Source organism: Papaver somniferum, chromosome 3 (genome assembly GCF_003573695.1).
Source record: "Papaver somniferum cultivar HN1 chromosome 3, ASM357369v1, whole genome shotgun sequence".
Lineage (NCBI taxonomy): Eukaryota > Viridiplantae > Streptophyta > Magnoliopsida > Ranunculales > Papaveraceae > Papaver > Papaver somniferum.
The window spans coordinates 49,728,084-49,743,128 of record NC_039360.1 but is presented as its reverse complement, the minus strand read 5'-3'; the positions used below and the strand labels follow the sequence as shown (position 1 = coordinate 49,743,128).

Below are 15,045 nucleotides of genomic sequence, written 5' to 3'. Positions count from 1 at the left end.
GAAGTTTTTGCCTAGTTCTTTCGCCCACCCCCGTGAGAGGGTGTGGTTTTTGTCTAGTCAAACTAGGCAGTTCATAAAGAACCACTGGAGGTGAAAATTGTTCATCAGACCGCCTTACATGTACTTAACAAGTAACAAGCAATGCTGGATCCTTCCAATCTTAAGCAATGCTGGATCCTTCCAATCTTAAGCAATGCTCTGCGTAACTTAGATCAGATTACTCCAACTAAAAAGTGCAAAACTACCGATATGTTCTCTTCAGATCCGTTTTTTTAATATGCAAGCAGAGGTTCTACTAGCAAAGAAAATTCATGTAAACAACAATCAACATTTTTGTGCAAAACCTGGAAAAGAAATCCTGATGTTCATAGCATATTATTGACATATAACATATCTGATATCTCGGTTCAATTACCAGAAAATAATCAACTCGCATCATTATAAATTAATAAAAAAGTTAAGGTCACCGTTGTAAAGCAAAAAGTTTTCACACACAACACAAACAGCTATGTTGCACGGACACTCCAAGAAAGATGTCGTAACCGTGTCGGACGCGCGAAAAGACACGACACGGTTACGACACTTCCCGACACTTGATGGACACGCCACATCACGTGTCGCGTAAAATTTGATATTGGACACTTTGCGGACACCAATTGGACACTTCCGGACACGTCATAAATGATTTATTTTGGTTTGGAAAATCAAAATAAACTAAATGTGACGCTAATTTATTCTTTTGTCAGTCATATCCAAGCATTAATCATGAAAAACTTTACCATTTTTACATTATTATTAAAATTATATAATTAGTAATCAAATATTTTAAAAATAAGAGTAATTATTTTGTTGTGTAGATTGTAGTAATATTTGATTTTAATGATTGAGTAATATACATAACGTGTCCCCGTAACCCGTTTTTTTTTTAGATTTGACGTGTCCCCATAACCGTGTCGTGTCGTAACTGTGTCCCGTGTCCGTGTCCATGCAACATAGACAAACAATTACATAAATAAGAAGCAGCAAAGAAAACTAAGAAACTATTACCTCTATCAGCAAAGACGATAAAGAGGCCAGACATGAAGAAGGGGAGGTACACAACCACTGGGCGAGCAACTTTGTCTGCCAAGAACTCATGATAATGGCTTGAACATCTTTTTGATTGTTGATGCAGGCTTGAGTTTCCTAGTTAGCCACAGGTATTACAAACCAAGGACTTCACCGCTCTACTACTAGACAGGCCTTGAAAATATCTGACCAACCTTTTTATATAGCAGAGAAATAGAAGATTACCTGTTCAGCAGAGTATTAATGCTTCATCAACAAGAAGAAGATTTGATTTCTCCCACCAGCAGATAAGCCTGAAATAAAGGAAGAGAAAACATTTTCTATATTTGATTGGAGATGAATGAAGATGAGTTTTTATCGAGCCCTTCTGAAGATAGTTTCTGGCAAAAACAATGAAATTCTAGCGTTCTATTTTCTCCAACCATAAACACAAAACCTAGTCCATCCTCTATATCCTTATTTTCAGAGTACCACTTCTCGTAATCCCGTAATACAGTGCATCCTTTTGGTATGAAGGTCTTAAGTGGAAGAGAGTTCTCCACATAAATGTGGAGCTTATAATCGATATGATCCCGTCTACAGTAAATAAGCTTGTTAGTAGTATGAAAATCATCAATATCAAAAGGCCAGACTTGTCCCCGTACCTTACGGTTAAACAACTCAGCATCTTTTGTGGGATCAGCGGGAGTATACTTCACCATCTGGAGACGTTTTTTCCTCAAATCGTATAACTGAACACATACACCATCGAACCAGTACAGGATAACTCTACCAGATACACACAGTATATGTGTTATTGGTTGATGTGCATGAGTAATAGTACTAGAAGTTGTAGTTGCAGCTGCAGCAGCAATTGTAGTAGCAGTTGTGATGATGGTGGTGGTAGTAGTCGTAGATGAAGCAGCTGTTGTTATAATGCAGGGAGGAGGATTAGACATATCCTTAGTCATACTAGTATTAAAAACATCGAAAGTCTCAATACTCCATGCTGACTTGACTCTGTCCTTCAAAACATACAAATGAACCTTGCAACAATCGTTATTATTCCTTTGTTGCTGCTGAGCGCTCTGTAGACGTACAATACAAGGAGATCCTTCGAATTCCAAAAGACGATGATCGATTAATTTTTTCCCCTGGTCACGAGTTATCTTCTTCGTACCCGTCTTCATCTTTAATTCAATTTCAAGAGGAAGAGAAATGAGTTGAAACTGTTCATGGTGAATGTCAAAAAATAGCAGCATCTCCTTCTCCTGATTCTCTTCTTCGTCATCACCAATTCCTCCTCCAAACCCATGATCTCTAGTAAGTACCCTCCAATAAAGAGCTCCACCAACATATATAGCTGATCTAGAAAAACTCATTCTTGACAAAATCACCTTCTTCTTCTTTTCATGTATAACTCCAGTACTAATTGTAATAACAGGGAGGGTATTAGGAGTGGACGACTCTCTCCATGATTTGCTTCCCAGTGTGAAAACCATGCACTTGAATTTGTCATGAACATCAGTAATAGCAGCCGATGAATTGGAGTAAACAAGGACAATTTTGTATTCATTAACTAAAGAATCAAACCCGAAACCACAACAAAAAATGAAAGCTTTATCAGGGACTGGAAACACTGCGGCCATAAAATCGTTTGGTCTGCAACTAGGATTTGTTATATGAAAGAAACATTCTCCACGGACACAAGATGATCTAATGCACTGTAATCCATTACAATGACCTACTGGCTCTTGTTTTCCGATGCTGGCAATATCAGTCAGCTTACGAAAACAACGAACAGCATGATTATCATTGTTGTCATCTATATCTAACCTTAAAGTGCATTGTCGTGCATAATCAATTGAAATAGTAGGTGTATTAAGGAGATCAAATATGAGATTTGGATTGCGGTCAGCTGATTGAAGTAACGCGTGTAAGAATGCAAAGTGAGGATGTTTAATTGATTCGTACCAGAACTTACAAACCAAAGCACATTCTTTTGCAAGATTCCATATTGGTAGCCTTGGTAGTATGTCGTCAACTATTACCTCATGAGGAAGTTTATGATGAGGAGGAGATTCAGTTGTTGCTGTTCCATGAGCAGTCAATTTCCATCTCTTGTTATAAGCAATTGGAACGTCATCCATCCCAATCTTCCTCTTCCCCGGGCTTAGGTTTTCTTTCTTCTGCTTCTTCTGCTCCTCCATATAAGTAATTGGAACATCATCCATCTCAATCTTCCTCTTCCCCAGGGTTAGGTTTTCTTTCTTCTGCTCCTCCATATAAGCATTTGGAACATCATCCATCTCCAGCTTCCTCTTCCCCCCATTTCCCTTCTTCTTCTTCTTCTTCTGCTCCTCCATATAAGTATTTGGAACATCATCCATCTCCAGCTTCCTCTTCCCCCCATTTCCCTTCTTCTTCTTCTGCTCCTCCATATACGCAATTGGAACATCATCCATCTCCAGCTTCCTCTTAGACCGGGTTAGGATTCCCTTCTTCTTCTGCTCCTCCATAAATTAATAAATAAATTAACTGATTGATGTTCTTGTGATCACTAATAAGATCAATTGATTGAATTAAGATCAACCACAATATTACAATTTTATAGAAATGGATCAACACTAAGCCTGCCGCTTAGCCGACAAGAATCGGAAATTTAAAATTGAGAATGAAAATGAGCACAAAAAGGGTGCTTTTATTACACCATAAACCCTAAGACGATACACGTGCTGGTCTCACGTATCGTGTCGGGTCCAACTCTGCAAACCAGTTTCTTTGTACTCCATGGGGCCTGACTAAATCCATTTTGGGAAAATTAGGCTAAGGCCCAACCCATGGATAACCCATAATATGAGGCCCTTAGTTAAAAGAGTTTTATTACTAGGCCCTGAATTAAAAATAGTTTTTAATTCGGTTGAAATGACCAGAATAACCTTGACTATACAAGTATCTAACCTAGGCTTTTATCAAACCGACACATTCATTTTCATTTCAAGAGAGAGAAACTGAATCTCACCTGAGAAAACTGCCGGTCGAAAACCTTCAGAGATTTTTTTTTTGTAGATCGAAGAAACGAAAAACTAAAACAGGTAGATTTCGATCAAATCTTCTTCTTCATGTTTAATCTTTTCTTCTTCTTCGTGTTTAACATGTTTTTCGATCTGTGTTTTGGAACTGTTTTCGATTTGTTTTTCGATCTGTTTAATCTCGGTAAATTTGATCTGTTTTTTTATCTGTATTTGATCTGTTTTTTGCTTCATTCGTTGTTTGATTCAGTCCTTTTTTGATCAAAGAAGAAGACGAAGAAAGATGAAGAAGACGAACTGAGGTTAGAATCTGTTTTCGATCTTCTCCTTTTCCTCTCTGATTTTAGGGGTTAGGTTTACTTGATGATTTCTGTTCAAGTATCATCTCAATCTTACGTTTAGGAGTTTAGTACTACTGGAATTGATGTTTTCTTAATTTTTAAACCGCAGATTCAGGTTCAGTTTGCATTTTGTGAAGTAAAATGGTACAAGGAAGAAGCAATACCGCTGAAACAGATACTGGAATAACAGGTATTAAGAGTTGAAATTATTTGATCATATGTGTTGTTACAATATAATGCTAGTAAAAACAATACATGCGATTTTGGTTGTGATGATCTAATGTCAATGCTTTTGAATGTATAACTATAAGTTACACATTCAAAATCCCACCACCAACTGTGTTGTGGTTTGTATACTGAGTGTGTAACTTGTAGTTACACATACAAATGAGCCTTTTTAACTGTAAGTTACACCTGTGTAACTATAAGTTACAAATTTAGAATCTCATGTTTGTAACGCATGTGTAACTATAAGTTACACATTGAAAATCTAACCACTAACTTGCCAATTGACTGAGTAACTAGAAGTTACACATGCATAATAACATCACTGATTTGCCAATTGCCTATGTAACTAAAAGTTACAAATGCAAAATATAACCTACGATTGTATCGTGTTTGTAAATAATAGTTACACATCAAAAAATGACGCATGTAAACCTTCATATGCATGTGTAATTTAAGGTTACACAACACAGAATAGAATGATTCAGTTTGTGTACTTGGCAAATACACATAGTATGTAACATGATTTTCATTTTGCAGTTAAAAATGAGTGTATTTGATAAGTACACAACATACTGACTCATGCTATTTTTGTGTGTGATGTGTACAGGAAACCTAAGGCATTCGTTGAATGCAATAAAGGATTTGGTAAAGGTGATAAAACCTATAGGACTGACCGATAGGGCTCAGAGATATCTAAGGAAAGCTGCTTACGGTGAACTCGTAATGATGTATTACGATGACTATGATACAGCTGTACGAAGTACAACAAGACAAATAAGTACCAACAAACACGGCGTCTTGAAGCTTTTGAAATGCTTTGACATCGATTGTGAGACACCATGTTCGTTCAAGTTTGGTGATGATAAGTTTATAGAGTCTACATGGCAAAGCTGGCTGGTATATTTTGCATGCAGAGGATTGGAAGCAGAAAGGGTCAGAAGCTGTTAAAGTACTATTGTCCTAATGATTTGATTGACAATGTTTTATACAGCAAGTTCTTCACTGATATCAAATCTACAAAGCATCAGACGACAGTGACTAAGGCAAACATTTTAGAGAAGATTAAACAAGTTATGACCAAAAGGACCAAAAGTGGGAAGAGAAAGAAAATTTATGAGAAGGATCTAGTTTGTTTGATAGGTCTTTATCTTTACTGTGTATTATTTTTTTGCGACAAAAATGCCAATGGAGTGAACGCGAAATATCTTAGTATCGTTGAAACTTATGATACGGTGCTCAAGGTGTCTTGGCCTGATTTAATACACGAGCACTTGTTTGAAGAGATTCATAATAATCTTGGTTGTCTGTCAAATGTGAAGGCTTGTGTGCACTACCTACTGGTAAAAGCTTGTGTGTAATTTCTATTCCAGCAGTTTTAATGTTACGTTGTGGATATTTTGGTTCAATCGACTAGTTAAAATAATTTATATGTTGCAGTTATTGTTTGCTGAACACGCACCACAAGAATTAATCCCGAAATTTCAGAACCACGAAGAAGATATCCCGAGGGTTGGGAGGTGGGATATATACCGGATTTCTGATTACATTTATAGAACAGACATGACAGAGTTTTCGGTAAGTGTTATATGTTAGTTGGTTTAGGTTTTGTAAATTTATGGTAATATAATTTAGATAAAACTTGGATGTAATCAAAATTGTCATGTGTAGATATAAGTTACACATTTAAATATGCTTGTGTAACTTATAGTTACACATGCAAAGATAACACAAGTGAATGCATTTTAAGTTACATGTGCGTATGTAACTTTAAGTTACACATATAAAATGTGCTTATGTAACTTTAAGTTACACCATCTTCAGGTTGCATAACTTTAAGTTACAAATTTGTATATTTAGAATTTTCAACTATTTTTGCTATCTCTTTTTAACCTCTCCATCTGTTAATTGCAGCCAACTCCTAGCTTTGTGGCTGAGTTTTCACAGCTTGAGAAGAAGCTAGGGATATCAACCGTGGTACCCAGCAAGGACGACCTGCAAAGTTGGCTGAAAGCGCAAACCATTGAGAATGGACATCTGAAAGAGCAACTGCAAGCAAAGCAAGCAATGTATGCAATTGCCAGAGAAGGGATATCAGAAGAGGACCTTTCAGGAACAGCAGAATTCAAGATTCACAATTTTAGTTGCAAAATTATGGAAGCAATGGGTATTGATCCTTACAAAGTGACCCAGGAAGAGTTTATGCAACCTGAAGATGGTGGACGTGGAGGTATTGAGCATGGGGATACTGAGCATGAAGAAGAAGAGTTACTGCATGGAGGTACTGAGCAACAAGGAGATGAAGGTACTGAGCATGGATCTACTGAGCATGAAGAAGAAGAGTCCTAGAAAGAGACTGAGTAAGAGAAAGAGAAAGATGACACGGAAAGTTCCTTCCATCAACAATGTAAGTAGTTGTTCATTTTTGATATGCTTCTTTAACTTGATAGAGGTACCTAATTAGTTGACGCTAAGATCTTTGAACCTTTCTAGTTTCATATTTTAGTTGTTCATTTTTAATATGCTTGTTTAAATTGATTAGACTTAATAATTGTTGAGTAAACTAATCATATGGATGTGTAATCCCTAGTTACACATGCTATATGCATGTGTAACTTCTAGTTACAATAGTTAGATGCATGTGTAACTCCATGTTACACTAGGTATCCATGCCATATTCATGTGTAACATGAAGTTACACATGCTAGTTATCCAAGCCAGTCGATTACAAATGATGTATTCTTCTTGAAATTTTATTAAAAAAATTTAACAGCATCATCATCATCCTAATTCTCATTTTAATCCTTGTGCAGTTCCATGTATTAGCCTTGCAGCTGGAAATACGCCAACAATTCTGCAAGCTCAAACTGCTGCAGAGGGGCGCAAGGCTCCTCCAAAGAAGAAGCCCACTGGTAAGAAAAAGCGCACTACTGCAGATGTTGTTGATGAGGCGCAGAAGAAAGCTGATGAAGAGACACAGGCGCAAAAGAAAGATGCAGAAGGTGGTGTTGTGGTTGAGCACCATGAGAAAGCCGCAGGTGATGATGCAAATGTCATTGAAGAGACACCTGCAACTGTAGGTGACGGTTTGGTTCTGACTGCTCCAACTCAGCCAACACCTGAAACTTTTGACGACAGTTTTGCTTCAACACAGTTTGAGGACTCCATGGTGATAACTGCTACAACTCAGCAAACACAGCCTGACAATTCTCAGACCTACAGCTTGGTGTAACTAGAAGCTAATCCTACTGATATGACGGATGTTGCATTGAGTGAAATGCTAGATGAGATTGTCGGCGACATCAACAAAACTGAAACTAGACCTGCAGTGACGGAGAATGCAGAACCTAACTCAAGTGGTAACCACTCTTTCGTTTTATTTTTCCTTTATGTTTTGTTTGTAATGGAAGTGTAACTTCAAGTTACACATTGTAAAAGGCATGTGTAGCTTGAGGTTACATATAGTACATTATAATTTTGGCTTGTTTTATTTGTGATGGAAGTGTAACTTCAAGTTACACATTGTAAAAGGCATGTGTAGCTTGAGGTTACATACAATACATTATTATTTCGCCTTGTGTAACTTTAAGTTACATACATGTGCTAATTTACTGAGATTCTGCCTATATTTGTTTGCGCAGCTACAACAGAGGATAACCTTTTTAGCCTTGGAATAGATAAAACTCCAAAACCTGTAGGAGATTTACTGAAGGAAGTTTCAAATACAATAAGAGAAAACCAACCAGCATTCATACAACAACGTGTGCTGAGAAATAGAAAAATTCCAACACAAGATCTGAAGCAGTATGAGAAGAACGCAAAGAAGATTAAGAAGACCGTTAATGAAGAAAGAATGGTCGCAGTCCCAGAAGTGGAAAAAGAAAGAATGGCCGCAGTTCCAGAAGTAGAAGAAGAAAGAATGGTTGAGGAGGCTGAAGAAGATGACGGAACAATGAAAAAGGATGTGAAAGGTTCAGCAGTTATCGAAAGGCTGGAAGGAGAGAAAAAAGAGAAAGTGCTTGAATATTTCAATACTCATCTGAAAAGTAAGTAGCTTGAGTCCAAGTAGGCTTGATTCTGTTATTTATTGTTGTATTTTACTACTTGATTCTGTTATGTTGATTAATAATAGTTTACTTCTTTGTAATGCAGAGACATTACTTGGATTGAACGCAACGAAGATGGTAGTCAGCTGTTTAATATATCTGGAGAACTAATGCTACAGCTTACCAAGAAAGAATCCTTCTTGGAGTCATAATTCATCGACTTCTACATTAGCAGATTGAGGACAAAGATGAACTCTAACAGCAAGTATGACAAAGCGATATTCTTGTCGCCACAAGCATACGTAAGTACTAAGATACATTTGAAATCTTATTGCATTTATAATGTGTAGTGTGTGTTGTAAGATTATTATAACATACTCGATAGTTTACGTCGGAAAACAGTTTTTTTTATGTCGGAAAACAGTTATAATGTATAATCTGAAGTTACAAATGCAGTTATAATGTGTAATCTGAAGTTACAAATGCAGTTATAATGTGTAATATGAAGTTACACATTCTTATTTTTCAGTGTAAAACCCAAGGCCCTATGTGTAAGTTATTCTTACATAATCACTTGTTCATTTGTAAACTTTTGATCAAAAATGTGAGTTTGACATTCCAAATGGTTTTTGCAGATCTCTTACGGGAGGGACTACGGAGAATTCAAGAAATTTTGGATTCCAAAGCTTGCGAAGGAGTATGCCAAGAACAAGAACGATGCAGTCATACTTTTCGCCCCAATGTGCAACAACAACACACACTACACACTGCTGGAGTATAAATTGAAGAGATCTAATGCTTGGTCCTACATGAACTCTTCAAACGTTAAGGAACTCAGGGGTGAACACCTTCTTCAAGCAAAGAAATATGCATTTTCAATTACTACAGAACTGAGACTCTTGTGTCCTTATGCTCTTGGGATGAATGAAAATGCCAAGAATCTCGCTTCGCCACCACAAGGTACAATTCCTGAATGTCTTACATGTGTATGCAATTACATGAATATCAGGATGAAGAATAAACCACTTGACAAAAAACTAAACTCAAATATGATGCTATGGTGGACTGACAAGCTGAACCGCATGAGAGGAAGCATGTTATACAAGATTCTTTTGGATCCATCCAGAGATGTGTAAAAAAGCATTCATTAGGATTAGAAGAAATTATATACTCGCAAATATTTTGTTAGCCACAAGCAGATGTTAGACTTGGAAAATATATTGTTAGAAACTTTTAAATTTCTTCAGTTAGTAGATTTTTAGCAGTTTTTGGATTTGAAAATATTTTTGGATTGAAATTCTTTGAATTAAAAACTTTTATCTTGTTAGAACTTCTACTGTTGTGTGTACAGGTTCCAGAAAGTATGCAATAGGTTGAGTAACTACACATATAAATTTAATGCAGAAGGTGTAACCTGAGTTTACATATGCATTTACAGCAATGTAACTTTTGGTTACACATCCATACATTTGAGTGTAAACTGAAGTTACACAAGCCATTGATCAGACTTTCCCAATAAATCAAAATAAAATAAAGTTACACCAGCAATTATCATGTGTAACCTAGTGTTACACATGCATTCACGGGCATTTGACCTAGTGTTACACATGCATTCACAGCAGTGTAACTTCTGGTTACACATCCATATTTTTGAGTGTAAACTAAAGTTACACAAACATTTGACCACTGATCATACGTACACAATAAATCAAAAAAATAAAATAAAATGCATTTCACCTGTAAACTCACAACAAATATAAAATCTGAATGAATGATCCTTGCACATAATCAACGTTGCAGAAAAATAAAAAAGTTTGGTCCATGAAAACAACATGAAGAAAACTAAAAAACAAATAATCAAAGACAAATAAGAATCCATACATCAAATCATTTCTTGCAGAAATGAACTTTGGTCGGCTCAAGCTAGTGGGGTGTGAACTTCCGAGGATTCCTGCAACCTGCCTTGTTGCGACCTGTTTCCTTGCAGTTGATGCAATGAACCTTCCTCTTCACCTTCTTCTCACATTTACTTAGAATCCTCTTTACTGGGGGTCTACCTGGTTGCTTCTTCACGGTAGGCGGGATGACGGTGTTGTATGGATGATATTCAGCAGGCCTGTTGTAGTTGGGAATCGGTTGGATGACATGCATATAAGTCTTCCTAAAATAGTCACTTGTGAAATATGGTGAAATGAAATCAATAGCCTCACGTTTAATATTCCGTATGGATGCAAGAGCATGAGCACAAGAAAAACCGTATACGCGCCACCTTGAAAAAAAACAAAAACAAACAAAAAATCAGTTAGTTGCACATACAAATCATAAAATAGTCAAAATTAGATAGTTACAGGTGCATATACAGGATGTGTATCTTTAAGTTACACTTGAAAAAATATGTGTAACTAGTATTTACACATGCATATATCTAATGTAAAAGTGGGTATACACATTATAAATAAAAAAAAACATACAGAGAAGAAGAAAAAGCATAAGAAACCAAACCTTTGACAGGTGCAACTCTCGTGTTCGAGGTCCACCATGTGAGACCTTTCGCTAAGAACTTCAAACACGGTAGGACTAGCAACCAATACTTCCCAAGCCAAGCCTTCATCTTGAAGAGCCGCAAGCTTTTCCTCGTACTCAGGGGTTAATAGAGTCATCATGTTGGCGCCAATTTCACGACGCTCTGCCATCAAACCCATTATTTTCCTCCTAATCTGGAAAAAAAAAAAAAAACTTATGATTACATAAAGTTACAAAACAAGAAATAAAAAGACAACAAACAACAAAAAATACACAGACTCAATTAACCTGATCAAGAAGAGCAGATGCAGGCATCTTCTTGTCAACCACAACCCAGCTATTGATTGATTCTGCTAGAGTACTAGATGTTCGTCCATACCGACAACCTTTGAAATAGGCATTCGCATATGCTTCAGGTGGGATGGTCTCGATGTAATCAGCCACCCAATCGCATTTCAAGTCTCTAATCTTTTGTATGGCTTTCGCATGTTTTTCAGGTGAGAGTGCGTATGTCGCCTCTCTGAAATGGTTCATCACCAGCGAGTACCTAGGATCTGTTGCAGTGATGGGTATATTTTTCGTCAAATGGTAGTAGCAGAAGCTGTGGAACCCATCTGGATAGACAAGTAGAACACCCTGCAAGAGTCCTTCATGGCGATCCGAAAGGAAGATGATTGGCCTCCCATCACCAACAACTTCAGTCAAATTCCTTAAAAACCACTCCCAGGTGTCGACAGTCTCAGAATCGACTAGTGCAAAAGAAAGGGGGGAAAATCCTACAAAAAAAATTGTGCAGAATCGAAAGAATAATAAGTTTCACACAAACAGAAAAACAATGTGTAAATACAAGTTACACATGCTAAAAAAAATGTAACTTAAGGTTACAGATGCTATTTTCTTAGTTACACACTGAGTAAAGTAATGTGTAACTGAGAATTACACATGTGTAACTCTCAGTTATTTGTCAACTGAAGTTGTTCACCAAAAAAAAAAAAAAAACTACCTTTACCACCATTGATCCCATTAGCTACCATCAAGCAACCTTTGAATGTACCAGTAAGGAAAGTAGCATCCAAGTACACCATTGGACGACAAAACCGGTAACCTTTGATGCATGCAGCAAATGTGATGAAGATCCGTTGGAACTGTTTATTTTCACGTTCAAACATTATCACACTACCAGGGTTGGTATCCCTTATAACATCAATATACCATGCCAAGTGCGAGTAGGACTTCACATCGTCGCCAAAAATATTCTCATAAACCTTTTCCCTAGCATTATAGGCCTGATAGTACTCCATGTTAATCCCATAGTTGGTCTGGAAATCAGCAGCAATTTGCTTGGGCTTCTTGTGAGGATTTTTCCGAACTTCTTCCTCAATCAAACTATACGAGAAGCTGGTAGAGTATGTTTGGTTCAAGTTGCGCGCACCAGTACCACAAATGTGCTCAGGGTTATAAGACCTGACCTGGAGATGTTCATACAAAATATAAAACAATTCAACAAAACAACAATATGGTGCAAAAAACATCATGTGTAAACCAAAGTTACACACAGTAAAAATACTTTTAACATATATGCTAAGCATTAAAATGACAGAACAACGAAAACCTACCTGAAACATTTCGTTCCTCTCATCGATAGAAGCTGCATGGAATTTCCAGCCGCATTTTTCATCTTCGCACTTAGCCGTGAACCTAGAACGCTCATTGTGAGTTACAATCATTTTGAAACCAGTACGAAGACGATACTTGGTGAAAGCAACCCTGACTTGCTTAACTCCTTCAACTAACACATGACAAATCTCACCAAGAACCTTGGGCCAACCATCAGATAACAAAGGTTTCGCAGGCTTGCTTTTATCTTCAAAATACATTGCAACAGTACGATTGTTTCTGGATGAAGACATACTACTAGACCCACTAGAAATAGAAGAATCTCCCCTAGATCTGGAGGAAGAGGCCACATGACGAACATTTTGCAAGAAAATATCAACACTGGTCTTCTGTTTACTATTTGTGATGGATATAAGAGCTTGCAATGAAAAATCACAGTCAAGCGGAAAATCTTTCCCAGCTTCTCGGAAGAAGAAATTAATACCAAGTGGAGTAAAATGCTTCTATTCCCTGCAAACTTGTTCCTTGAACTCTTCAAGTTTGATATCAGTATTAACACGCAGGGTAATGAAATCAGAAAAATAGCGGACAAGAGCAATGCAACTAACAGCAGCGCAACTAACAACAGCCATGACAACCTGAAAAAAATCAAACACACAATAAGAATATCAAAATTTGAAAACGAACGCAATTCACTCGGGGGCGTTGCCCCCTCGTGAGAAGTATATTCTATGCGGCAAGCTAAATATGATTTTTATTCCAGCAGTATAAACATGTTACAAAGACATATATATATATGTAACTTCAACTTACACATGCTTAAAATACAAAAAGATATATATGTGTAAACTAAAATTACACATGTTGTAACTAAAAAGCATCTGCATCTTCCATAAAATACAACATAATATATATGTGTAAACTAAAATTACACATTGTGTAACTAAAAATAATCTGAATCTTCCTTGCACATTCTTAAATAGATCAAGATATACAAGTTACACATACCGTAACATAAAAACAACATGTCTAAAATCAAGTTACCATTCTACTGTGTAACCTAAAGTTACATTTCATAAAAAAACATCATCTCTACCTAAGTTTGTAGTTGATCTTCTGAAACAATGTTGTTTCATCATCGTCTTCTCAACATCAACAACAAAATTCTCAACAAATTCTAACTATATTCTGAGATCTGACATGCAAGAGAATAGAAAAAAATTCTCAAAAAAATTGAAATCAAACAAAACAACAAAATTCGTACCTAGATTGTTGCTCTTCTCCTTCAGAAACAAAATGTTGGTACTTCCTCTTCTAAGAATCAAATCGAAATCCAAAAATAAGTAAGATCAAAATAACAAAATTCCTAATCTGAAAAAAAAAATCTAAGAAAAATCGAAATCAATCATAAATTGAAATCAATAAGATAAAAAAATTTGTACCTATATTTGAGCTTCTTCTTCTCGGATTCAACAAAATATGTTATTTCAGCTCTTCAACCTATTCTCAGATTCAACAAAATAAAAAAATCAAAAAAAAACGGAAATCGATCAGAAAACTAGTGAATCAAGCATAATTGATACAAACAGAAAATATAAATCGAACAAACCTATTTGTTGTTCATCTATGCGTCTTCACAAACTCGTCAGATCTGAAAAACTGCTGAATACAGCTCAACGAATTGAGAGAAAATTAACAATACGTTGTTCTTCTTCTTGATTTCTTCCTATCAAACTAACGAATAATCGTTTTGTTCAGTATGAAACAATCAAACTCACGAATTCGTCTGAAGAAAAATCACCAATTTTGTTTCTGAACGAGAGCGGAGAGAAGATCTGATTAAATTGATTTGATTTTCAATTTCTGGTAGGTATAAAACGTCTATAAATAGGGAAGGTTAATTTCGGTATTTCAGGATTTATTAAAAGATCCGCTGACGTCAGCAATCCGGGAAAATTTAAAACCAGGCCCTAAAAATAAAAGTTCTGGGCCTAGAATTGTGAAAATTTGAAAGTATAGAGTTGAGGGTGGAGGATCCACTTTGTGGGGCTTGTAAATATTAAACCCATATAATAGGATGTATCTAGTATTTTTCACTTTTTTTTTTAGAATATCCTATTTTTACACTGGAATTTACATTTAGGCTAAATGGCCAACATCGCAACATGAAAGCTCCAGCCTAAGGTGGAGAATGGATGTTGCGAATTGCACCAA

General features: G+C 36.4%; 2 protein-coding genes across 2 annotated transcripts; both read right to left on the bottom strand.

Moving 5' to 3' along the window:
• Positions 1-362: 362 nt before the first annotated feature.
• LOC113356108 lies at positions 363-3,701 on the bottom strand. The gene is made up of 2 exons (XM_026599124.1): positions 1,294-3,701; positions 363-1,185 (listed from the first exon to the last, which is right to left on the bottom strand). The coding sequence occupies exon 1, from the start codon at positions 3,564-3,566 to the stop codon at positions 1,389-1,391; it is 2,178 nt and encodes a 725-aa protein (XP_026454909.1). The 5' UTR covers positions 3,567-3,701; the 3' UTR covers positions 363-1,185; positions 1,294-1,388.
• Positions 3,702-10,455: 6,754 nt separating this feature from the next.
• On the bottom strand, positions 10,456-14,637 carry LOC113361242. The gene is made up of 8 exons (XM_026604550.1): positions 14,441-14,637; positions 14,274-14,331; positions 14,096-14,145; positions 12,831-13,469; positions 12,218-12,683; positions 11,503-11,990; positions 11,194-11,408; positions 10,456-10,960 (listed from the first exon to the last, which is right to left on the bottom strand). The coding sequence occupies exons 4-8, from the start codon at positions 13,122-13,124 to the stop codon at positions 10,615-10,617; spliced, it is 1,809 nt and encodes a 602-aa protein (XP_026460335.1). The 5' UTR covers positions 13,125-13,469; positions 14,096-14,145; positions 14,274-14,331; positions 14,441-14,637; the 3' UTR covers positions 10,456-10,614.
• Between the last annotated feature and the right edge of the window lie 408 nt (positions 14,638-15,045).

Bases quoted from the DNA above. Each gene is read 5' to 3' on its own strand.
- LOC113356108 (XM_026599124.1), bottom strand. From the start codon at position 3,566: ATGGAGGAGCAGAAGAAGAAGGGAATCCTAACCCGGTCTAAGAGGAAG.
- LOC113361242 (XM_026604550.1), bottom strand. From the start codon at position 13,124: ATGTCTTCATCCAGAAACAATCGTACTGTTGCAATGTATTTTGAAGAT. The intron at 12,684-12,830 runs GTAGGTTTTCGT...GAACATCTCCAG, and splicing joins AGAGGAACGAAATGTTTCAG to GTCAGGTCTTATAACCCTGA. The intron at 11,409-11,502 runs GTTAATTGAGTC...TTTTTTTTCCAG, and splicing joins CATCTGCTCTTCTTGATCAG to ATTAGGAGGAAAATAATGGG.